Source organism: Hippocampus comes, unplaced genomic scaffold (genome assembly GCF_001891065.2).
Source record: "Hippocampus comes isolate QL1 unplaced genomic scaffold, H_comes_QL1_v1.1 scaffold13, whole genome shotgun sequence".
In the NCBI taxonomy this organism is placed as follows: domain Eukaryota; kingdom Metazoa; phylum Chordata; class Actinopteri; order Syngnathiformes; family Syngnathidae; genus Hippocampus; species Hippocampus comes.
Genome location: NW_017805532.1, coordinates 323,068 through 349,135, shown reverse-complemented (window position 1 = coordinate 349,135; position 26,068 = coordinate 323,068). Strand labels below are relative to the sequence as shown.

The 26,068-nt window shown below is 45.8% G+C and overlaps 1 protein-coding gene across 1 annotated transcript in view; it reads left to right on the top strand.

Moving 5' to 3' along the window:
• LOC109520662 (zinc finger SWIM domain-containing protein 6) overlaps nucleotides 1–25,139 on the top strand; it is a 64,025-nt gene extending 38,886 nt beyond the window's left edge. Inside the window, exons 3-15 of the mRNA XM_019878029.1 lie at nucleotides 3,677–4,033; nucleotides 6,722–6,870; nucleotides 8,749–8,894; nucleotides 11,439–11,623; nucleotides 11,716–11,886; nucleotides 11,967–12,113; nucleotides 12,192–12,338; nucleotides 12,455–12,715; nucleotides 14,916–15,051; nucleotides 22,112–22,269; nucleotides 22,487–22,650; nucleotides 22,801–22,882; nucleotides 23,217–25,139. Coding sequence (XP_019733588.1) covers nucleotides 3,677–4,033; nucleotides 6,722–6,870; nucleotides 8,749–8,894; nucleotides 11,439–11,623; nucleotides 11,716–11,886; nucleotides 11,967–12,113; nucleotides 12,192–12,338; nucleotides 12,455–12,715; nucleotides 14,916–15,051; nucleotides 22,112–22,269; nucleotides 22,487–22,650; nucleotides 22,801–22,882; nucleotides 23,217–24,082 — 2,969 coding nt within the window. The 3' untranslated portion in view covers nucleotides 24,083–25,139. The remainder of the gene's footprint in view (nucleotides 1–3,676; nucleotides 4,034–6,721; nucleotides 6,871–8,748; nucleotides 8,895–11,438; nucleotides 11,624–11,715; nucleotides 11,887–11,966; nucleotides 12,114–12,191; nucleotides 12,339–12,454; nucleotides 12,716–14,915; nucleotides 15,052–22,111; nucleotides 22,270–22,486; nucleotides 22,651–22,800; nucleotides 22,883–23,216) is intronic.
• The last annotated feature ends 929 nt before the right edge of the window (nucleotides 25,140–26,068 follow it).

The window sequence follows — 26,068 nt, the reverse complement described above, 5'->3', positions numbered from 1 at the left end:
GGGGGGGGGGGGCTGGCGCTCAGTGGACCGGGGTGGGAACCAGGCGCTTTAATAGCAAGCACATGAGACGTGGAAGGTTTCAAACCCGCCCAACCAGCAGTCATGGGAGATGTGTGTGTGTGTGTGTGTTGGTTGGGGGGTTGGGGATGGGGGTTAGTTAAACAGTAATATCCCTGTACTCAGCACTTGGCTAAATTAAAAGGGCATATTTGGCGTGGGGGGCACTTTATGGTGCCCAGGCGATTGGACGGGAAAAGGCGAAACTCATTACCTACCCATCTGCCAGTGAGAGAGAGAGAGATCTGTGGGAAAAGCGAGAGGGTTGGTTGGTTGGTTGGTTAGTGGGAGGGTGAAACAAAACAGACTTTTGAATGAGTTTTATCACCACTTCGTCCTCCATGTGTGATGAATTTGAAGAATTGTGCTAATTTAGTCTCATGGGGGGAACAGAAAAACGCTTTGGAAACAAAAGTAATGTGCAGCTGTTTCAGTCTTTGCATTAATATGCTGTTTTATTCCGATGTTATTGCTCTCACATGTTTTTGATGTTCTCTTTTCACTGCATTCTCCGGACTCCTCTTGAAACACGTTATGCATGCACGTGCTCACAATACCTTGTATCACAGCAACAATGTGTGCTACTCTGACCACAAAACTGGTTCAGCATCACTTTGAAGGTGCACCATTTTTTTTTTCAATCCGGAGGACAGCATCCCGCCATTGCCATGGCAACCTTGCATCACCTCAATGGCACCTTTCCAGTGACAAAACTACAGGGCTTCTTCACTTTATAAAGGTCCCGCCATGCGAGGTTTTGAGGTTAGAAATGCCGTACAATGAACTAATTTGCCTTTACAGCTTTACAGTTGCCACCCTGCATATTTTGCCACGCAAGTCGTGCTTCATTCAAAATATTGAAACCACAACCTTAACTGAACGTAAGAGTCCAGAACAGTGTTGTTCCGTAGCCCATGCTCAGCAACCGGTGGTGTCGTTTTGGCATAGTTAACGGGAACAAAAGTAAAAGTGAAACATCTTTTCTCCCAAGCATTCTGTTATCCGTGTGTAGTTGCACACCAACAGAATCATGTTTAGTCCTCCGTTGTCGCACCAGCTGCACGGTTGTAAGCCTTTTTGTCCCACTTAGGTGAGTCGGCGTGACGCCCTCGCAGCGGCGCTGGTTCGCTTTGATTAGCGCAGATGCGGGCAACTGCCATATTCTCACCGCGTCTTGTGTGAATATTGTTCGCAAAGGTGCCCTCCCTCTTGCCAGCTGGCTTTCGCTGTGGTAGGAAAAAAAAAAAAGACACGCATTTCCTTGGCAATGTTTGCATATTTGCCGGCAGCGCTTCCTCCTCATGCAGATAGCGTTGTTGCATCGGTTTATGTTCTCAGCAGAGGTGGCACAAGTACTCACACTGTGTGCTCGAGTCGAAGAACAGATATGCCTCGATCATGTTATCAGGTTACAGGTTATCATGATTGGTGCATGAAAAATTTCAACTGTATACTAACCCACAAAATGTACTTTACAGTTACAGGATTGTCTTCTAGTCTGAGTATAAATACCCGTGCTCTATGATGGTCTGGGAACACTCTAAATTGTCCCTCGGTCTGAGTGTGAGCGCAGATGGTTGTTTGTCTCTGTGTGCCCTGCGATTGGCTGGCAACCAGTTCAGGGTGTCCCCCGCCTACTGCCCGAAAACAACTGGGATAGGCTCTAGCGTGCCCCCGGATCTGAAAATGGATGGATGGATGGTTGTGATGGTCTGTTGAAAGACTATTAGGGAGCAAACACAATCATGAAGATCAAGAAACACACCACCAAGTTAAATTAAATGGAGAGAGTATTCGACCCCTGCAAACCTGCCAAGACCCGGCCGCCCCTCCAAACTTTCAGCCCAAACATCAGAGATGTTGCCCACGATTACTCTGGATGCACTGCAGAGCTAAAGTTGGGGAATCTGTCCATCGGACAACTATGAGTCACTCACTTCACAAATCTGGCCTTGTTGGAAGAATGGCAAGAAGAAAGACTTGAGATTGAGGTCGAAATTCCAGAGATCTTGTTTTTAAAATGTACTTAAAGTACATTGAGGTGCGCTTACACAGTGCTCAATGTTTAAAAAGACTTTGTTTCATTCAGTGTCCAACCTGCTGTGGTTGTATGTGTTGCGGCCCTTGATAACAGACCCCCTCTTTTAGCCAACGCATGCGTCCCATTTCCATCTGTACGCAATGAAATATTCAACTTCTCCCCTTGCCTCTCACATCAGCGGAGAGCTGCTTTGATATCCGCTCTAATACATGCTTGATATAACAGCGTTGCGTGCACTCGGCCCTTTGATAAACATGTTTAGGTGATGTATGTCTTCGCCTGTGTAGTTCACGCATCTCTCCTGAGCGCATAAATGCATTCATAAACCCCCCCTTAACCACTCCCATGATTAATAAATGCATGATCTCACGCTGTGGCCGAGTGTGTGCATGTCTGTTTCATATGTTCGTCTTGTGCACGCGTGCGTGTGAGTGTGTGTGTGTGACTCCGCCTCACTCATTCATATTCATCCCGGCATAATAAAAAGCGGCCGCGCCTCCAGATAGGACAGTCAGGGATAAGATCAAACATTGTAGTCGAAGTCGTTGGCGGAGGGGGAGGAGGAGGAAGAAAGAGGGGGTGTATAATTCATACTGGAACGTCCCCACACGCTCCTCACTTCCTCATTGTCATTCACATGCATTGCAGATGTGAACTCGTGGAGATGTCTCACTTAAGCGAGGTACGCAGCATTTTTTTTTTTTTTTATAAATGCGCAAGACTCCACACGACAAGGAAAACAATCAGCAACTGTGTGGTTATGTGTATAGTGCGTGCTGTACTCAAGATGAGCGGCACAGCACACGGCATTTATCTTTACGTCACGTGTGGAAATATCTGTACTGCTCTTTGAAGACAAAGATCAGTAATAGTACAGTCATAAATAGATGCTGTGTGACGAGGGAGCTGCATGTACTGTATACAAACAGTCAATGTTTATTTGCTCCTCTGTTTACGTCCGGAAAAAGAATAAGCTTCAGTCAGCTTCCTAATTGATATCGTTCATTTTCACGTCACAATTCTCGGCTCAGCCGTACTCGGTTAGTTGTGTTTAAAAAAAAAAAAAAAAAAAAAGACTCCAATTAAAATATATGCACTGATTCAACTCGTATATATTGTTTCACTCTGTTCCGTTCTTACTGACCTTACAGAATGGACGGTGAAAGCATCTTGCTTACTTGACTTTTATTGGCATAACTCATGCAGAACACGTACGTAACTCAAGCTCTGAACATCGGGGAGAACATACGTCACTTCCTGTTCCCTCACCCAAAGTTGTCCCCCGAGTAACAACTCAATCTAACAATACTATTGTTACATATACAGTACAGTATAAGGAAAAGTAAAAAATACAGACCGAAATGGTCCTAAAAAGTGAAAAGTGTTTTTTGTGAATGTTATAAACACATTGTTGTAATAGATGAAATGCATGGTACTGAACACAACTGAAATGTATTTAAAAAGAATAATAATGTTTAATCCACCGATACGTGATGCACAGTTTGAACATTGAATTTAGTGTTTCCACTGAGAATTACGGAACTCATACCTTTTTTTGTTTATCCGTCTCTTCTCCAGGTTTCCATCTGAGCGGCACAGTAACGGACCCCGCCACGCCCTCGTCCCCAGAACTCGTATGCAGCGTCAGCGTCAGCTTCGACCGTTGCAAGATCACCGCGGTCACGTGCACTTGCGGCAACAAGGACATCTTCTATTGCGCCCACGTGGTGGCGCTCTCGCTTTATCGGGTACGCAAGCCCGAGCAGGTCAAACTGCACCTGCCCATCTCGGAAACCTTGTTCCAGATGAGCCGTGACCAGCTGCAGAAATTCGTCCAGTATCTCATCTCTGTCCACCACACGGAGGTGTTGCCCACTGCACAGAAATTGGCCGACGAGATCCTGTCACAGAACTCCGAGATCAACCAGGTCCATGGTGAGTGTGTGATGGACAAAATATTGACGAGTCAAATTAGCATCGTGATAAATCATCATAGCCCTGCAGCAGGTTGCCAAAATGGTTGATAGACGCTCGACGGGAATTTCACTCTGTTTGAGTAGTCTACGTATTCGTACGTGCGTTGATGAGATGGGTTAAGCCTGAAATATAAGAAATCCAAACCGAGAGAAAACCACAGCCACAGCTCGGCTTCGCACCGTCGCATGAACAAACTCAGAAAATTGTTGAGCTGTGATTGGTCGTTACCTGAGCCCTGAGCAACTGTGATGTGATTTTCAGTCGAAAAGTGGCAAAATGGCCGCCACCTGAGATAGCTAAAAATGTAATTTTGCTGCTTAATTCATATTCCATAATCGCAACAGGAATCAGAATACAGTGTTTGGACTAGCGAGGACACATCGACCATACTATTGGAAAGAAAATGTTTACCAATGCTACATCTGTAATTGGGAAAAACGTATTGATAATGTAGCAGGAGCTGCTCTGTGTCTAATATGACAGCTATTTCTCCATCTATCTCTCAGTCTGTGATGGATGGATTATCGAAGGATTATCATCCATCATCATAATTCTTGTATGCAAACTATCACATTTAATTGGGAAGGTACTCTGTTATATGAGACATTGATCTGTCAATGATGGATGGATATATCGATCAGTTTTCCCTTCCCTAGTTACACGGATATCGATGTGTATCATCATTGACTTTCACATGTGGATTATTGTACAATCGCTTTGTGATATTTAGGGTAGGATCGGCAAATGTGTCATTGATAATGTATCAGGAGCGACACTGTGATATACGATAGGAAATGAATAGATAACGAATAAAGACAATGTTTTACCTGTCCAGGTTATATCTCATCAGGAGCTACATGATGATTGATATATTTGTATGTAAATGACCTTTTGAGGCTGTTTTTGCCCTTATCAGCTGCACAAATATCTAGCTAAATCATTTTTGAATAGCTGATTTGCGATGTTGTGATATTTAGTTAGCTGGGCAAAATATTGCATTGACATCGTATTGGGGAAATATGCCGTGATAAATTTGTCTGGCTGGATGAAGTATTCTGAATGAAAGTGAAGATATTATTTTATTTGTTTATTTTTAACTTCCTTAATTATAAAAATTGCAACATGTATCGTCAATGTGTTTCTTTCAAATCATCCTTTGTGTCCTGATATTATTGCACTGATTTCTAGCCCTCAATTGAAGTAGGCCGTGCATGCATTACCCATGCAGTTATTTGTAGGAGATTTGTCGTTTCACCTTTACTTGTGTGTGTGTGTGTGTGTGTGTGTGTGTGTGTGTGTGTGTGTGTGTGTGTGTGTGTGTGTGTGTGTGTGTGTGTGTATCGACTCAGGGATGAAGGCAAATTGCGGTAGGATCAATTCCGCGCTCATTAATGCGACGCAGACAGTAAAGGGGAGATTGGATGCATCTAATCAACACTTTATGGAGCCCTTATTTACCTCTTGAAGTGGAGTGACAGGGAGATGGGGATGATTGCAGGGAGGTTTGAAAATCAGTCTGTTGCTCTGCTCAGTTGTTTGCTTGAAGTCTACACGTATACCAGTGTCCCTCCCCATTTTTGTACAGTGGTATGTAGTTAGACCATATTATGTACTGTGCTTTATATTTTATTGACTAATCCTGACCTGTAAATGGGTAAATACATTAAAGGGATCGTTTGCAGAGTCAAAACTGCGAGATTGTAGCCTGACTTCACTCATCATCCCTCCCACCCACACTTTCACAACCATTATGAATGTGCACCAGATATGCACTGGAGATGAGCCGACGTGAGCCATGGCTGCAGGGGCAGAGCCACGGGATGGCCACTCCCATATATCGGGAAGGAACATTTGGATATCTTGTGATTTTTCTTTGATTCTCTGCCACAGGTTTTGCATATACCTTAACTGCATATTTCAAGAATAAATGTACAATCTATCGGAAATAATCTGTTTTAAGTAAGGAACACTCAGTTCTTACTGTCAAGGTCAATCAAAATCATAACTTTCACACTATAACGATCATACCCATCAGAAATTTGTCTTAAATCCCCTTCAGAAAAAAAAACATTACCTCATAAATCTTCCAGTCTTGCAGAGTGGTAAAGAAAAATAGGGCGGTTGGAAAAATGAGCCTGGTCCAACTCCTGAAGGAGCACCAGTTGCAGCTCCAAAGTGCAGGGGCTTACAAATAGTATGCCACAAGTATTGCCCAATAAGAACAGTGAGGTAATGCCCCCCCCCACCTTCTCACACACACACACACACACACACACACACACACACACACACAGACCAGTCAATACGCGCGCTCCCATCCCCTTAGCTGTGGGAGAGAAAAATTTTGGTTGTCATGCCTGGCAAGAATTTTTTTTTTTTTTATATCTTGAGAAATCTAATGCTCATAATAATTTTGTTCATACATTTTACACTGACAATATTGTCAAATAATAATATAGGCTTTTTTGACACTTAATAAAACAAACATGGAAATATTTAAAGCCACTCGACTGAGACCTTGCTAACGTGTTGGAATATCTTCACAGAGCAGTTGAAGCATGTACAAAACGGAGCAAAAACAAACACCTTTCCATGTTTTAAGATTACGGAACACTCATTTACATGATTCATCTATGTGTCATTTAGGGGCACCGGACCCCACAGCAGGGGCCAGCGTGGACGACGAGAATTGCTGGCATCTGGATGAGGAGCAGGTTCAGGAGCAAGTCAAGCTCTTCCTGTCCCAGGGAGGATACCACGGCTCGGGCAAGCAGCTCAACCTGCTCTTCAGCAAGGTCAACAACCGCCAGCGTTGTTCTTTCCACATGCACATCGCAACCACACGTACACAACGACACATTCAGTGCCCGACAGGCGGGCCTATACACGATTCTGCCCTCGGATTTTCCTTTTCACCGCAACAAGACAAATGTAGTCTCTACTCTGCATCTGGTTAATATTTTCCCTCTCTAGTGCACTTATACGCTCCTCATTTCCCTCCTGAGAGGAGACCTTTGTTCTCCACGTAATCTCCGACATACATTGGCACATGCATTAGAAGTGCCGCGCAGCCTCTTAGCTTGCGGCTAATTGCTGGAGGGAGGCAGTGAACGAAACATGCAGTATGGATATACACTCATGGGCCACGTCATTAGGTACACCTCCGCAATCCAATAAAATCCGGTAGGTCCATCAAACATTCTGCCATCACAAAGGTACCGCTTGGCTGCAAATACTGGAGTGGTCAGGGGTGTTTACTCAACTGCATGTGGAGGGGGTTGTTTTTTGAAACAATATTACAACAATAAAACAATGTATGTCAAGTGAAAGTACAGTTTATAAAAACATATTGAAAATAAATATTACGAAGATTTAAGTATCAAAAGTATCTAAAGAGTGGCATTACATTTCATCCGAGAGGTTTTAAATGCCTCCGGAGATGCCGCTGTTATGGTTGCGTTAAAATGGGTTCATCAGGTTATAGCAGTGAAATGTGCCTATAAGAACTGAGATCATAAAAGTCAAAGGGATGTTGAGAATGGCGTCTGTTATGATGCCGACGACGGACTTCATGAACGTGGCGTCCAGATCTCGCCGGCCTGGAAAGCGGAGGAGCCGACCGATGTGTCGCAGACAAGCGTGGTGTCTCGTAGCCGATTTTGAGTTGTAGCCCGTGTAGTGCGGTGTATGTGGTGCATTCTGGCGTGGTATTAGTAGTAGCAAAGGTGAGCTTAGCGTTAATGTGATGTGTACACTGTGTGAAGTCAGCAGAACAATACCATTAAGGTCCAGTCTGTCCGGCTCCACGCTCTCGTAATAGTGTTTATGTATCCACCCACAGTACACAGACACGCACACGCACACATTTATGTACACGGTAGAATTTGAAACATAATACGCACACAGATGAGAGGCAACACCTAGAATAAATGACACCGGTTCTCCTTTAGGCTGACATGTGAAATAGAGTGCAATTGTGCGTCGGCCGGCGTCCATAACAACTAGCGTGTGTCCCATGTTGAAATACGTCATCGGTATTCAATGCAACCTCTCACTCGGATGAATGCCCAACTTTCAAACCAGTCCCAGGATCGAAACTGCTTTGAATGGCAATCAGTCCCCCGCAAGTCGGCATCAGCGCAAGGACGCACAAAGTACTCGACACAACATTGGAGAGGACTAAAAGCCAGGAAGCTTGTCTCTACTTCTTTACATCATGTGACCATGGAAATGAATTGCTACAATTAGCAACCATGGAGACCATTTCAAAAGGCATCAGAAAATACAACGCATCAAAGAAAAATGTCTCAAAAATATCTCCTGAAAACATAATGCATCTTCTCCTCTGCTTTTGAGTCCCGTGAATGACTGGCCAAATCTTTAGCCGTATGAAAGTGAATGATACATACCACTCTTGTTACTTAGTTGGGCTACGTCCGGATTATTTGGCTTTGGTGAAGGCCAGCGTGCTCTACAAAGTACAATTGTAATTGTTGTTCCTGAACTATATTTGCAGTTGTTTGTCTGTTTCGTCTAATTTAGTTCAAGTGTCCATGAAATTACCTTTTTTTTAAGATGTTCACAATCCAGGATTTGTTGTCGTATCCACAATGTCAATATGTGTCTATACAGTGTGTGTGCATACTGACGGACCTCCCTATTGGCCCCTGTAGGTGCGAGAGATGCTGAAGATGCGTGACTCCAACGGAGCGAGGATGTTAACACTGATCACAGAGCAGTTCATGGCCGACCCTCGGCTGGCGCTGTGGAGACAGCAAGGCACCACCATGACAGACAAGTACAGACAGCTCTGGGACGAAAATTGTACGGGGCATGCACGCACACACACACACACACGCACGCACGCACGCACGCACACACACACACAGATTTCAACAAGGTGAATGATCGGAACCAGACAGTACCCAAAAGACACACGCAGATAAGTTTGTGTTTATCCCTTTGTTTTCAACAACACACACACAGACACAGAAAATCCAGTGCGAATATTGGCCACATAACAGATAACAAACCTGGCCGAGATGCAGAAACATGGTCCACAAACATGGCCAAGATGCTGCAGCACACTCACCCGACATGGCTAACATTTTGCAACGCAATCCTCTGACAGGGCCGCAATGCGTTTGAAAAATCAGTTTGGCATTCTGGAACAAACGCCGCTAACATGGTTGCAACACACTCCACAATAATGATTGCAACATACTCCACAAATGTGGCTGGAATACATTGCTACACTTCACAAACGTCGCCAACACATGACGACATACTCCTCCAACCTGCCTTGCACACTCTAACCTACTCCACAAACCTGGATGACAAGCTTTGACACATTTCCCAAAATGGATGACATGCTCAAACACGTCACAAACATGGCCGCAAAACTGTCCGCAAACATGGGCGACATTCTCTAACACACTCCACAAACATGCCGAAACACATGGCGGAAACATCGGCAAGACACTTCGACACAATTCTTAGCTCAGACATGAGCTACATTTCTAATATGCTACTCAAACATGTCCCACATACCCTAACGCACACCTCAAAGATGGCCGATTTACTAAAATCTTGTGCACTCGCTCAGTGTGAAAGGGTTGCACAAAGTCCATGACGTCTCGGCGGCCATCTTGGCCATATTTGGAAGTGCTGACGTAGTAGCCTACCAGGAAGTGAACACAGAGACTTTTGCCGCCTGTTTCGACGAGAAGTAGACAGCACCTCGGCAAAATGTATCTTTCATAATGGCAAACAAGCCGTTGCTTTTCACATTTTAAGAAGTAGGAGGGCACGAGCAGCAAAAAAGGGGACAGGTACATCCTTTACAAAGGGCTCAGAGGGAACTTGGAGAGTTTAATCTCATTCGTGAGCGGCAGTTCCACCCTGAGCGCTTCGAGGTGCATTTCAGGCTGTGCTCATAGCAGCGCCTTCTTAAACCCATCACTGTATATTCATCACTACACTCTGCTAAGTGCAGCGTGAAAAGGGCTGTACATTCCACAAACACGATCAACACGCGGGAAGAGACTCTTCAAACATGGCCGACATACGCTAACATACTCCATAAACATGGCTGACGTATTCCGTTGTAAGCATGGTCATTTTCCATGAAAAAAACGCTCTTATTTTGACAGAATTTCAAAGTGGTTAGCTGAGCACTCTTTGCGTTTGATGCCGTGTCGTCTTGTGACAGACGACAGGGCAGCCGCCATGTTGTCTCCAGCCTTTGTTGTCTTCCCTGTCTTCGCCGATGCCTCTCGCACTGTTGACAACCTTGTCTCTTCTCCCTTTTCCTCTCGTCATGCACTTTTTGCTTGGACAGCCCAACGAACTCATCTGTTTCTTCGCCACGTATTCCCGGAATTGGACGCGTGCGTCGGCTCTCTTCTTTTTGAAGTCGACACTTCAAACCCTTCTTCTCGAGTCCTTATCACTCCCCGTGATGTGCGCTCAATGCCGCCCTGCTCGCCTCTTTTCTCTCCCTCTCTCCTTCATCGTCACTCTTTTGTCTTCGCCTCCTTTTGAGGCTGCGGCTCCTCGTCTACCTCCAGACACAAAGCCGAGCGTCCTCGTCCGCATCAGCTCATTTTCCATGTCGTACTTTTTTTTTTTTGTCCACATTTCTTTATGTTCACCCCCATTTTCTTAATTTTTTTTTTTTTTTTTTACCTCCTTCACATCTTGTCCTTGTCTTCGCCCTTTCTCCCAAACCCACCCCTCAACTTCTATCCACACACAATGGAGCGTGCTACGCAGTCTGCACAGTAAAATCCCCGAATGTGCTCCCATCCCATGAGACTGAAGCATTTCTTTTTAATATTCTGTTTGTTCCAATTTGCTCCAAAATGATGTGTGCACAGTTTGCGTTGCCTCGGGACTAGTTAAGATCTTTCACGTACTTTTTTTGTGGGGTACAAAATGTGCTCCAGGGGGAAAACGTGAGGGCGCTCAGACTGCTGCACTTCTTTGAAAGACACCCTCAAGATGCATATAAAAAGTCTACACACCCCTGTTCAAATGATAGGTTTTTTTTTTTAATGTCATTCAAAAAAATTGAGACCATGATAAATGATTTCCAAACTTTTTTTCTCCATTAATTTGGGTTATAATCTGCATATTGAGAAAAAAAAATGTTTTGGACAGGTTCATTAAAAATAAACAACTGATCATGTGGTTGCACAAGTGTACACACCCTCTTATAACTTGCAATGTTCAGAATAAACCATTTACATTTGACTTCATTTATGACTGATCGGCCCGATCTTTCCAGTGTAAAGCTCCAATGTGTCCCTTGAGCACAAAACTTTGCCCTCCCCTGGGCTAAAGCCTCCATGTTTTGGTGTCCACCAGGTGCCCTGTGGATGTGCATCGTACTGAACCCGCACTGCAAGGCGGAGCAAAAGTCATCCTGGTTGCGGCAGCTGCGCAGGTGGAACAGCGTGGACGTGTGTCCGTGGGAAGACGGAAACCACGGCAACGAGCTGCCCAACCTCACCCACTCGCTCCCACAGGGTGCCCACAGCAACCAGGGTCAGTGTTGCACACGGGTCTTTTTCACGTGTCATTTTCGTTATTCTCGAATTCCTGACGCCGATAAGTACGGCCGTCATCCTTCCTCGCAGAGATGCGGCCCCACAGGACTGTTTTCACGCGGGCCATCGAGGCCTGCGACCTGCACTGGCAGGACCGCCACCTCCAGCACATCATCGCCAGTGACCTCTACGCCAACTACTGTTACCACGACAACCAGGAGGGCTCACTGTTTGACGCCCGCGGCTGGCCCTTGTGGCACGGTGAGTGAAGAAGATAGAATCACGGCAGATGCAATAGACGTTGCCATAAACTTGTCTCTCTCTCTCTTTTTCATTTTAAGAACACGTCCCGACAGCCTGCGCCAGGGTGGATGCCCTACGGTCCCACGGTTACCCACGAGAAGCACTCCGCCTGGCCATCGCCGTTGTGAACACGTTACGGCGGCAACAGCAGCGGCAACTCGAGCACTTCCGCCGGCATAAAAAAGGTGAGGCTCCGTTTTCAGTCCATGTGGAATATTCTATCCTCCTGTGTTGTATGCTGATAAATGTATTGTTTGTCTCAGAGTTGCTCCATAAAGGCCACACTTCAATTACCAACATGGAGGGCTGGGTGGGACACCCACTGGATCCCATCGGCACCCTCTTCAGTACTCTGACAGAGTCGGGACGGGTGGGAGAGGAGGGATCTAATACCTGCTTGGATCTCTCAGGTAATGCAAATGACAGCGCACGTACATGTGGCTCGCGAGCCGCGGGTTGGCCACCACTGATTCAAAGTGTCCAATATGAATCTGATCACCATCTCCCCGCCCTTGCCTCTCCACAGACTGCTCCAGTGTGGTGACTCGTGCGGACCTCCAGCGAATGCCCGTCCAGAGACTGCTCGGCGACGGCGAGTCGTACGTGGCGCTGGCGGTGGAGACGGCCCTGATGGGCCTGGGCCAGCAGCGCGTCATGCCCGACGGCTTGTACGCTCAGGAGAAGGTGTGCCGCAACGAGGAGCAGCTGCTGGCCAAGCTTCAAGAAGTAGAACTGGACGATTCGCTGGTCAAGATCTTCCGCAAGGAGGCCGTCTTTCTGCTCGAAGGTAGGTGGGATTGGTGGGCTTGGAATAATGAGTGTGTGTGTTTCTGCATAGTGAGACATTACCACTCAGCAAAAAACACATCCACACGCTCAAGCAGCTGCACATTCACTGCGACTGTCTCACTACAGTGGAAGTGTGCCTTTTAAGGGGCATGGCCTAGTTAGGGACATCCGTCGCTGCTTGTGAGTGTTCTCAATTTTTATTTGTGTGTTTGACTGTTTGTCCCGTTCAATAAATAGCTTAAATTGCATTGGCGACGGTGACTTTTTTTTTCCCCACTTCACACGGGAGGCAGCTCACTTAGTTTGGCTTGCAGCAGAAAAAAAAAATCAACCGAGAAACACCTCAAGTCAAGGTCCCGCTGTATTATTTTTTTTTATCCTTTCATTTTGTGGTGGCAAATAGAGACTGAGCTGACCAAAATGAACTCTTTTGCTTCGCAACACCCGGCCCATTGTGTCAGGGCGCACACACACACATGCACAAATATACAACAGTGTGTTCATTTACAGTGCAAAATGCCACGACAGGGAGGAGACAAAATTCGACTCCCGTCTCCACCCAAACCGCCATCAGCATCCAAACCGGGACCTGGTGCGACCACCCACCTCTGGCTCTGTTTCTAATAGAAAGCGCCAGCCCCCCCCCCACACCCCAGTGGGTCCATGGAGGCCGCAACCCCGCCACCTTGTGATGTGGTCTGTGGTCGAGGGGGTTTAAAATAACCCACCAGAGACAACGGCGTGGGGTGGGACATGAGCGAAAGTGGAAGGCCAAGCACGAGCATATGGTTTTTGACATCATTGTTTGTTTAAACACCACGTGGTCAAAACGGTGAGACCACTGTATGACTACGTCCATGTGGATTTTTTACTATTTTCAAACACAGTATTTTCTCACTACAGGGTTAAAAATATCTCAACCCACGTGAAAACACATCACACATGGTGCTCTATCATTGAACCTTTCGGCCATTTTAGCCAATCAGAAACCTGAAGAAACTCCGGAACTCAAATACGTAATATAGTCAAATAATGTGAAAGTAGACAATGAGCAGGTATGAATTTTTCGCCCCCCCACCAAAAAAAAAGTACACTTGTGTGCATGTCACCACTGTTCTCATCTGGCTTTCCTCCGGCTTCCTCCCACATCCAAAGACATACATGTTGAGTTGATTGAAGACGCCATGTTGGCTGTGTGTGTGTAAATATGAGTGTGAATGGAAGTTTGTCTCCATGTGCGCTGCGATTGGCTGGCAACCAGACAAGGGTGTACCCACCTTTCACCCAAAGTCAGCAAAAACCAATAAACGCATTCACATTTTTGCGGTAAAAGGGGAAGTCAACCCAAACATTTTCTTTCCAAGAATATGTTCTGTGCAGCCCCACTTGTCTAAACACGGCCTTCTGATTAATGTTGCGTTTGTGCAATATGAGTTAAATCCACCCGTTTTTGTCCGTCTCAGGGGGCGGCCATTTTGCCACTTTTTGTCTCTGGAAAATGACATCACAGTTGCTCAGGGCTCAGGTAACGACCAGTTATGGCTTAGCTTCAGAAAACTGGTGAGCCATGATTTGACTTGAGCCCTCGTCAACTGTGATGGTCATTTTCATTTGAAAGAAAGTAGCACAATGGCCGCCCCCTGAGATGGCTAAAAATGTTGCTGCTAAACTCATTCCACAAACGCAATATGAATCAGAATGCAGTGTTTAGACAAATGAGCATATTATTGAATTGATTTTTGGGCGGGGACGGTCAATCACAAGCACTTTAAATAGTGCCAGGTGTGTGCTGACTCCCATTTAACATGAAGAAATATTATTAATTATTAATGATGGTTTTGAAAACATGTATCATGGTCCATTTTTGTAATACCTGTATTTCTGCAGAGTGTATTATAGCCCCTGGTCATGGGCTAATAAAATAGTTTCGGATTTCGAACAAATCGCTTTTCGAACAGCCTTCTGGAACGTGTATAGGCTTTTTTATATTCACATAAAAACAATGGTGAAACATTACATATTATCCAACTTTATAAATGCAAGTAGCGTTCCAACAATTGACAGTTAAAAGGGATGTGTGATGTCATAAAAAGGAGACAATCCAGAGTGTTTACCCAGTATTGGGGGAAAAAAAAACTGTATTTGCATTCGCATACAGTAGCTAAATAAGCACTGTGCTTTCCATTGGGTCCACGCAGCTGGTCCGTACTCCGGCCTTGGGGAGATCGTCCATCGAGAGAGCGTCCCCATGCACACCTTCGCCCGTTATCTCTTCACCTCCCTCCTACCTCATGACGCTGAACTGGCGTACAAAATTGCACTGAGAGCCATGCGGTAGGTGATGCACCACACACAGACACACACACACACACACACACACACAGTTTTTTTTTTGTTGTTGTTTTTTTTTAAAGCTGCCTCTGTTTTTCTCTTGAGCAGACACAAAACAATTCTCACCTACTGACATACTCTCTATTTGGGGAGAGGGCGATGGTGAATGATTGAGAGCTAGACTTTGGGGACATTGAATGCACACAAGCATGAATATTAAGCACGTAATCTGTGCTGAGTCATCACCAAACAAATCAGGGGGCCGTTGAGCAGAGGAGCACTGCTCTCTGGTGACACAGCTGCGTCGTTATCCACTCCACGAGCTGACTGTATCATATACACACGCACGCACGCACGCACGCACAGACGCGTGCATAAAGTGTAAAGTCAGAACAAAGCTGGTAAAGGCAAGAAATGGGGCAACTTTGAAGAGGAAATAATATTAAATGTGCAATTATTATACCTGATGATTGTTACACTTTTAATTTCCTGTGCGCCCAACATTTTTTTTAATAGGTTCTAATTCTGACATTATTTCCTATTTACACAGCCGTCTTTGAACAAAACATAATTACAGACGACTGTTCAACAAATACAGGATGACTTTTAGGGGAGCCTGCATGCACAACAGTTCACGGTGGGCCGCACGTGCGCATGCCAAGGGCCTGCAGAGCGCACGGCTGGCGGAGTGCGCTCAGCCAGAGTAGGTTTGTGTCAGACAGACAAGTCTGCAAGGCTGTAACGTGTTTTGCCATCACCGCTTTGAATTCGTCTTTTACGCTGCGACCTGATTAGCGCAGGCTCATTCCAAGTTCACTTTTCAGCAACTTGCTAATACAGCAAGGTAGTTAGTTGAATGCCGTAAAGAACGAAGGCAGGTGAGAATAAAATGGTGCAGAGCAGACAGTTTTTCAGTGTCAAAGATGCTGCTGAGGTAGAAGCCAGCAGAAATGGCAAAATTAGCTCTAGCAGGCCAAGCATTTCTTTTGCATATGATTAGGCAACACTTTTTGATTAATGTTAAAATCTAGCACTTTAGTCCTCGTCTATTGCATGATTGATTCTTGTTGATGCTCACCATCAGAAAATATTGAAGTCTCTCTAACCTGACTTTGTGATTCGGTAACATTGCACTCAAACATTTGATTTGTTGTGTGTGTGTGTGTGTGTGTGTGTGTGTGTGTGTGTGTGTGTGTGTGTGTGTGTGTGTTGGCCTTCGTCCTGCTCGTGCCTGTGTGTGATCTCTCTATTTTGGGTCTCGTGTGTGTGTGTGTGTGTGTGTGTGTGTGTGTGTGTGTGTGTGTGTGTGTGTGTGTGTGTGTGTGTGTGTGTGGACAATGTGTGTTAATCAGACTGCGCTGCTGTGTTTTGATGTTGTGACTCACGGGACCTGGATCAGTGAATATTAATTACATTAATGAGAGTGTAATTAGTGTGGCTGTAATTAGGAGGAGGGGGCACACACACACACACCCACACACACACACACACACACACACACACACACACGGGTTTGTATGCAAAGGGGACAGCAGAAACTGAGAAGTGGGGGGTGGGGGGTCTGTGAAAGATTTCTTGATTGAAGTGGGCTTTTCCCACTTTTTACTGGGACAGCGAACGCACCACACTCGGATGAATTCAAGGTTAGTCAAGCGCTCCGCTCACCACCGAAGCCTCCCCAAACTTTTCCCGGAGTCAGCCTCCCTCACTTGTTACGCCTCCGTACGCCCCGCTGTGGTACGAAACAGGCCGATTTAGAATAATACGGGCCACTTATGGGTGCTCCTGGGAGCCCGACGGTGTCTACTCAGCACATAATGAATGTGTGTAATGTAGCGTAGTGTAATACGAGAGCGTATAGCTCACCGCTCCCACGGGGACGGTGGACAGTTAAATATAGGGGAGAAGGTAAAGGAGCCAGGGCTATTTTAATGGTCCCATTATAACGTTATCATTGATACACGCAGAGAGGGGAAAAAGTGAGAGAGAGCGAGAGAAAGAGAAAGAGAGAGAGACCTTTTCACATTCCATGCTCTTTGTGTTTCTCAGGGCTGCTTCGCTGTAGCCTTTTAATCACGTGAGTAATGAGATGGCAGCGAGAGTACATACCAACATTTGACGTCTGAAATACCCTTAATCAATTTAGACACAATTTAACATTTTTCTCACTGTAAAGTGGCACCACCTACTGAAAAAAAAAACCCATATGTAATTATTTTTCTATGAAAATATATAAAAGTCAATATTACATTTGCATATGTGCTGCTGCAGTTAAGTTGTGCTTTTAATCATCGTTTTTAAAGATACTTTCATCCTAAACTGTACAAGTGGCGCCGGCAACCCCAGCGTGGACAGACCAAAAAGCAAGGCGGAGCTCGCTGGTTGATTCGTGAGTGTGCGGGACTTGAAATTGAAAAATTTAGTAGGGGAGAAGATGAAGAAGGAGCAGAATCTTGTTGCTCTTGCACATTTTTCCTTATCTCCACCCCAACGAAGCCCAGTAGTTGAATCCGAAGCGCCTGGTATTATCATACGAGATTTCCATAGGCGATACGAGACTTGCAATGCTAATGAAGCGAGATCCTCGCTATAATCCACAACCTTTGATCCGCCGCATAATCTCTGCCGACGCAGCACTGTTTATGCTCACGTTGCGACAATGTGAAAGCAATGACATTGGCTTTAAATTGGGCCAGGCACCTCATGATGTTTTCCTCTTTTCAAAGTAAAATGTTCAGAACAGCGCCGCTATAGATTGCGCAGGAGTCCCTAATAAAGTGTCCCATTTGAACCCTCTGTAACATTCTGCAAAGTGAACAGAACTGACAGTCCCAGTGGCATCCCGACGCGGTTTATGTATGGACGTGGCTCTTGTCAGCGGATATGCGGCTTAGCTGATGGATGAGCGCTCGAAGAGTGACGAGGGCCGAAGGGTGTTTACAGTCGAGATGAGGAAAGGACCGTGACACATGGGAGGGTTGGTCGTCATGGTGATGCTGACCAGATACCTCATCCGGGGACCTCGGGATCAGAAGTAAAACCGTGATGTGCTAGGGGGAGGTTTCGGTGTTTTTGTACATGTTTGTTATTTTTGTGGCTGACATGGCTTAAAATTAGCTTGTTTTTGTGTTGTTTTTTTTTTTAAGTACAATGATACAACCGCTATTTTGTCCGTTATATTTGCAATCCCCTGTCTGTTTAAATTTGTTTGATGAAACGTGCAAAGAAATCAGGACGGAGGCAAACCGATTTTCACACCACCGTAGGTGTGAATGTGAGTGCGAATGGTTGTTTGTTTTATAGGAGCCCTGCGATTGGCCGGTAGCTAGAGACAGGGTGTGAACCTGCCTCCCCACCGCCTATAGTCCGCCGGGATGGGCTCTGGTTCACAATTGACTCGAAAGCACATTAGAAAGTGGATGGATGGATAGACGTTGCTCAGAGATGTTTTCTATGCAGCCATTTTGCATCCCACAGTCGGGGGCCTACTGTACTTGTGCTTGAGTGAATGCTTGCACAACAGTCCTTGGAAAGGATACGGAACAACAAAAGCCCAGGATGAATTTCCACCCCCAACACGTTGAGGAGGTTAATTTTCAACGGTCCCGGTCGCCCTCTTGAGCTCCCATCCAGCAGAGGCCCTCTGGCTCTCTCTGGTGCAAACCAAACAAAACGTGGAATGTTGATGAGGCCTCCATTTTTTTTTTTTTTTTTCCCCGGGGCCCTTTTTTTTTTCTTTTGCTCAACCCAGGGCTCCTCCAGGCTTAAAATTAGCTTGTTTTTGTGTTGTTTTTTTTTTTTAAGTACAATGATACAACCGCTATTTTGTCCGTTATATTTGCAATCCCCTGTCTGTTTAAATTTGTTTGATGAAACGTGCAAAGAAATCAGGACGGAGGCAAACCGATTTTCACACCACCGTAGGTGTGAATGTGAGTGCGAATGGTTGTTTGTTTTATAGGAGCCCTGCGATTGGCCGGTAGCTAGAGACAGGGTGTGAACCTGCCTCCCCACCGCCTATAGTCCGCCGGGATGGGCTCTGGTTCACAATTGACTCGAAAGCACATTAGAAAGTGGATGGATGGATAGACGTTGCTCAGAGATGTTTTCTATGCAGCCATTTTGCATCCCACAGTCGGGGGCCTACTGTACTTGTGCTTGAGTGAATGCTTGCACAACAGTCCTTGGAAAGGATACGGAACAACAAAAGCCCAGGATGAATTTCCACCCCCAACACGTTGAGGAGGTTAATTTTCAACGGTCCCGGTCGCCCTCTTGAGCTCCCATCCAGCAGAGGCCCTCTGGCTCTCTCTGGTGCAAACCAAACAAAACGTGGAATGTTGATGAGGCCTCCATTTTTTTTTTTTTTTTTTACCCGGGGCCCTTTTTTCTTTGCTTTGCCGCACCCCAGGAATCTTCCAGAAGGGCCCCCAGTGTGGCGCAGGCTTGAAGCGACTGTTTTTGGGATGGCGTGAGAGGAAGGAACCCGGCTGTTGATTGACCACCTAGGAAACAAAACAAAAAAAAAAAAAATGCAATTTTTCCAGCAAGTGAAAATGTTCACACTGTTGCATGTATCTCAACATGGGTTATATCACCTCCTGCTGGCGTGTGTGAAATTTTAAAACAACACTTGCAAATGTACTCTCAGGCAAGGCAAGGCAAATTTATTTATGTAGCACATTTCATATACAGTATACACACGGCAACTCGGTGTCCTTCACACAAAGCAGAGACGCAACACCTGAAAGCATTTATAAACACAACAGTTAACACGCAGAAGCAAAGCATTCGGTGACTTTATAAAACAGTAGCAGAATTTTATGATCTATTCTACAGCTGATTGGGAGCCAGTGCAAAGCCTCGAGGACTGGAGTAATACGGTATGTTCTGATCTCTTTGTTCCGGTCAGAACTGAGCTGCAGGCAAATTATAATGGCAAAGTGCACTGCTAATAGATTCTATGCAGGTGTTCACTGTCTGTCTCCTTTATTAGAACAATGGCAACTGTTCCTGGAAAAAAACATTTCCCAGCAAGTATTTTTTTTCCCAGTAGCATATACCAGCAACAGGGTTGTTCTCGCCTTCCCACTTGAATGCAGAAGTTAGTTGTTGTGCACAAAGTGGGGTGGTTTGGAACGTGCCTTCATACCGGACATCGTCACACGCGGTGGAATTGAAAGTTGGCATTTAGCATCGCATTGCTTTTACCAAGCTGCTTTGATGTGTTCCAAAAGGGCAGGTTTGTGTGTGTGTGTGTGTGTGTGTGTGTGTGTGTGTGTGTGTGTGTGTGTGTGTGTGTGTGTGTGGCGGTATTTGTTTGATGTGTGTCCAGCCCCTGTGCGGCTGGAAGGTGAATCGCTTAATTTCCCCACGGACTCAATTAGCTTTGTGATTGGTGGAGAGGAGGCCAGGTTGCTGCCTTGTGAAGCGGACGAGACCTTTTGAAAAGTGAGCCGTGGCGCAAGCGTGAAGCGGAATAGGAGATGAGGCGCCGCAGAATACTCGGCCCCCCCCACCCCCCACCCCTCCGTGTTGCCGTGACGATGATGAGGATGACGGGAGGGTCAGGCTCCTCTGTCCGCAGCAGGTGTTGCTTGGCTCTGAGCTGATTGGGAGAAATTAGAGTGGAGAAAGTAGTCATTGATGCTCGGTCGCTCGCTCAACTTGAGGGGGAATTGCAGGCACAGGCTAACTGTGATCAAATCACGCTTTCATTTTCAAGTCCCTTTCAAAGTCTTCACGTGTTTCCTCTTGTGATTCATATTCCGGCCAGCCCGCATCCATCAGATATGCTTTATATTTAATACATAGTTCTCCAGATGTAATATAAACTTCTCTTGTAATTTGTAAAAGTCGTGCGTCTCTCGTGAGTCTGATAGTCTGTTCCTGCTGGCTCTCTGTTTCCCTCTGACTTTCTGGGCCTCCACTCTGTTCCACTGATTTTGTGCTCCTTCTCATGCCAGATCTCCATTTCCCTTTGAGTTTCTGTTCCTGCTACTGCTCACTGTTTTGCTGTTCCAAATGGCTCGCTTTGTTTCCTTCGGAGTTCCTGATGCTGATGGCTCTACCTGTGTTCTTCTGAATTTCTGTTCCTGTTCCCGCTGGCTTTCTCTGTGGCCTTCTAGATGACTCTTCCTGCTGTCACTCACTGTGTCCTTTTGAGTTCCTGTTCCTGCTGGCTCCCACTATGTCCTTCTGGTTCCTGTTCCTGCTGGCTCACTCTCTTTGGCCTTCTGAATTTGTTGTCGTTCTCGTGCTGTCTCTCTCAGTTAACCTCTTTGAGTTTATGTTCCTGCTCCTGCTGGCTCCGTTGCTGTTCCTGCTGGCTGTCTCTGTTTCCTTCCAAGTTGCTATTGTTAAGTGGCGTTCTCTGTGACCTTCTGAATTTCTGTTCCAGATGTCTCTGTGTCACTGTATTCTTGTGAGTTCCTGTTCCTGTCCCCGCTGGTTCTCTCTGCAACCAGTTTTTGTTTTGTTCCTGCTGGGTCTTAACTGTTTCCTTTGGAGTTACCGTTCCTGTTTCTGTTTTCTGTCTCTGTCATTGAAGCTGCCTCATAAATTTGCCGTAGCACCGAGTGGTTGTGCATGACCAGGACTAAGTAACCTGAATAAGCTCATTTTTTTCTTCTTCTGTCAGCTCTATAAAATATGATTCATGCAGTGGACTATCTGTCAATTTTCAATCTTTTCCATGTATTTCATATTGAATATAGAATACAGTCATTTCATTGCAAAATCCATCTTCTGTGGTAATTGATTTCACGTGTCTTGATTTCTTGTTCCTATTTCTCTTTCCTATCCAGAGGCAGTGCACCTACTGCACCCTGGTGTGCTGAAATTCATTCTGTTCATATATTTTACTTTTTTTTTTCATGGGACGACACTAAGAGAGTAACGCGTGACAACTTGTGCAATAGTGCAAATTTATTGTCCCTTCAAAATAACTCCACACACAACCATTCACGTCAAAACAGCCAGCAACAAAAGAGATTAGACACCAAGTGAAAATACCCTTTGTGATCTCATAATGTGATTTCGTCACCCCCACCCCACCACTCAGGTTGCCCGTGTTGGAGTCAACAGCATCGTCCGGCGACCTGTCCCGGCCTCACCACATCGTGTCGGTGGTGCCCAACCGCTATCCGCGCTGGTTCACCCTCAGCCACATCGAGTCTCAGCAGTGTGAGCTGGCCTCCACCATGCTCACCGCCGCCAAAGGTGCGCACATCAGCACACACCTAAACACTTATACGGTTTTGATTAATCGAGTTTCAAACACTATCAATTCATTTGATAATCGATTTCTTGGTGATTAAGTCATTGCTTAATGGTTGCAACTGTCCTCGTCCTTACTGGAGCCGCGGTTGTGCCCACCTGTGTTGTAGCTCAGCCTAAAGGTGTTCAGTTGTTCATTTGGGTTCTTTTGATGTCTCAGGTGACAGTCGCAGGCTGGAGACGGTGCTGGAGTCCATCCAGAAAAACATCCACTCGTCGTCTCACATCTTCAAACTGGCGCAGGACGCGTTCAAGATCGCCACTCTGATGGACAGCCTGCCCGACATCACGTTGCTAAAAGTTGCTCTGGAGCTCGGACTGCAGGTAACTGAGGCGCTCAACGTCATTTTGGCTCCGCCCGCTTCATTACAACACCAGAGGACCAAAAATAATTTTGAGTCTTAAGTCTCTATAGTTCATTCTTGTTACCTTATTTAGCAACTCTTTACGCATTCTTGTTTTGGTTATGATCAGGTGATGAGAATAACACTGTCCACATTGAACTGGAGGCGGCGGGAAATGGTGCGCTGGTTAGTCACATGTGCCACCGAAGTTGGTAAGTGAGCTCGCTGACTTTTGTCTCTACATTGTCCTCATTTGAGTAGCGTTTTGTACAAGACCGCGAATGCCAAACTTCATTCGATATGGTACCACTCAATTCGACAGGGTGTGATGCAATGACTTTTTTTGTAGGCATTTTACATAAATGTGAATGAGCCTGTCAGTACCATAAATATACCATTTCCTTCTAAGATGTTTACCTCTTCAATAGTCGATATACTCCAAGGTGGAACGATTTGGTTATATTTTATTTGTTGCGCTTGCATATTTTAAATTTTTAAAATACATTTTCTGATTCTGTGTGTGTGTGCGTTGTCTGTTTGCGTCAGGCGTGTACGCACTGGACAGCATCATGCAGAGCTGGTTCACCCTGTTCACCCCCACCGAGGCCACCAGCATCGTGGCCACCACGGTCATGTCCAACAGCACCATCGTGCGCCTGCACCTGGACTGCCACCAGCAGGAGAACCTGGCCTCGTCGGCGCGCACCCTGGCCCTGCAGTGCGCCATGAAGGACCCCCAGAACTGCGCCCTGTCGGCTCTGACGCTCTGCGAAAAGGACCACATTGCCTTCGAGACAGCCTACCAGATTGTACTGGAGGCGGCCGCCACGGGGATGAGCTACACGCAGCTGTTCACCATCGCGCGCTACATGGAGCACCGCGGCTACCCCATGCGCGCGTACAAGCTGGCCACGCTGGCCATGGCGCACCTCAATCTCAGCTACAACCAGGACACGCATCCGGCCATCAACGACGTGCTGTGGGCCTGCGCGCTCAGCCACTCGTTGGGCAAGAACGAGCTGGCCGCTGTCATCCCCCTGGTGGTGAAGAGCGTCAAGTGCGCCACCGTGCTGTCGGACATCTTGCGCCGCTGCACGCTGACCACGCCGGGCATGGTGTCGGCGCTGCACAGCCGGCGGAACTCGGGCAAGCTCATGTCGCTGGACAAGGCGCCGCTCAGGCAGCTGTTGGACGCCACCATCGGGGCCTACATCAACACCACGCACTCGCGCCTCACGCACATCAGCCCTCGCCACTACAGCGAGTTCATCGAGTTCCTGGGCAAGGCGCGCGAGACCTTCATGATGGCGCACGACGGACACATCCAGTTCACGCAGTTCATAGACAACCTGAAACAGATCTACAAGGGCAAAAAGAAACTCATGATGCTGGTGAGGGAGCGCTTCGGCTAAGCTCCGCTACTTTTCTACCAACTCGAGTCTGCCTTTTTTTTTTTTTTTTTTTTTTTTTTTGGGAACTTCCGGGGAAGAAAAAGAAAAAAAGAGAGAGAGAGAAAGGACGTCGAAATGAAGCGATGAAGCGGAAAAGGAAAAACAAACAAACTCCACAGAGCCACACGCGGTATTATTGTTCTTGCTGTTGTTCTCGTTACAAACATTATTGCTATTATTATTATTGATAATAATATTATTACTACTATGTGTACAGAAGTGTTTTATTTTTTTTTCACGAGAGAGGAAATTCGTCACGTTGTGAATGTTGTGTGTCTGCGTGCGTATGAAAGGAGAACGACGTTTTTGTTTTGAAACATTGTTTTTTTTTTCTCTGTTAAGTTCTACAGGTGCATCTTAGTACACAAGAATAGCCGCGAAAATGTTCATGTAGTTCAGGAGTTCAGTTCAAAAAGTCCATTCTAGAATTCACGACACAGAATGAAATATTTCGTGAAATATATTTTAGGTAAGAAACAGTCCAGGAATTGGCCGAGCAAGCTACCGAGGGTCCTGTAGTATTGATTGCCTCAATCACTCATTTTTTGAAAATAGATTTTTTTTTTTTATATAAACAATACAATGAAATGTACCTTACTAAATAATTGGTTATGTAATTACTTAAAAATTTGAATGATTTAAATTATTAAAGTTAACAATGTTACATATTAAAATTAAAAATTTTAATAATCTTATTTTGACATAATTGCCCATCCTGTTTTTCTGTTTTACCGTATCCAAAAATGACATGGCCCAAATCTGTCCATTAAAAAGTGAAGAGGAACTTTTTGAATTGAACTTCCTGAACGTTTCTACCATTTTCCAGTGTGTTGAGATGCACCCGTATGTGGCTGAAGGCCCTCCACAGTAGCGCTCGTGTTATTAAAAAGAACGAAACAAAAAAATTCGCATCCTCGGAAGACAAACTAAGGCTTTAAAATCACACACAGAGCACCTCCTCTTTGTCCCCCGGACCCCTCCAACGGGGGGCACCAGGCAGCACTGCACAGTTAAAAAACGCCGCCATCAGCATTTTCGCAGCACTTGAGCAGCCATTAGTTTTCTCTCAGCGCCAATACGGACGACCGTGCGCTTAGCACACACCTGTGTAATGTGATGCATGCGGCCATGGCGCATTCGACTATAATCCAACCTGCATTCGATTTTAACACTCGGTACACTTGCATAATCCGATAGGAGAGCGCTAGCGAAATTCCAGACTTTGTTGGGATGGATGATATCAGAGGGATATTTTTGCAGCTTGTCGACTGCATTTGACTTAGCTGTTTCGAATCATCTTGGGGTCATTCGAGTTTTTCCAAATGAAAACTGGAAAATAAATTTGGACATATGTGCTTTTCATTGGAGGCGATAACCTCGAACGATGTTATGCGGGTAGTGCTATTAACCTAATGAGTGTGAAAAGCATCAAGGAATAATCCGATTGGATGTTGAGGGCATCTGTTTGTTGCCATTTTCTGTCACAAAAAAGAAAGAAGGAAAATAATAATTCACCTGTTCAGAACAATGTGCTCGGTTCTTATTATTCTTACGTTAGTCACAAATTAGAAGCATTAGTCTGTAAATGTTTTGTTTTTCGACAAAACATGTTACCTGCAGGGCGGCACGTTGGGTGACTGGTTAGCACGTCGACCTCACAGTGCAGAGGTGCAGGATTCGATTCCGGCTCCGGCCTTCCTCTGTTGTGGAGTTTGCATGTTCTCCCCGTGCCTGGGTGGGTTTTCTCCGGGTACTCCGGTTTCCTCCCACATTCCAAAAACATGCTTGGCAGGTTCATGAAACACTCCAAATTGTCCCTACGTGTGAGTGGTTGTTTGTCTATGTGTGCCCTGCGATTGGCTGGTAACTAGTTCAGGGTGTCTCCCACTTATTGCTCAAAGACAGCCGGGACAGGCTCCAGCACGCCCCGTGACCCTTGTGAGGACA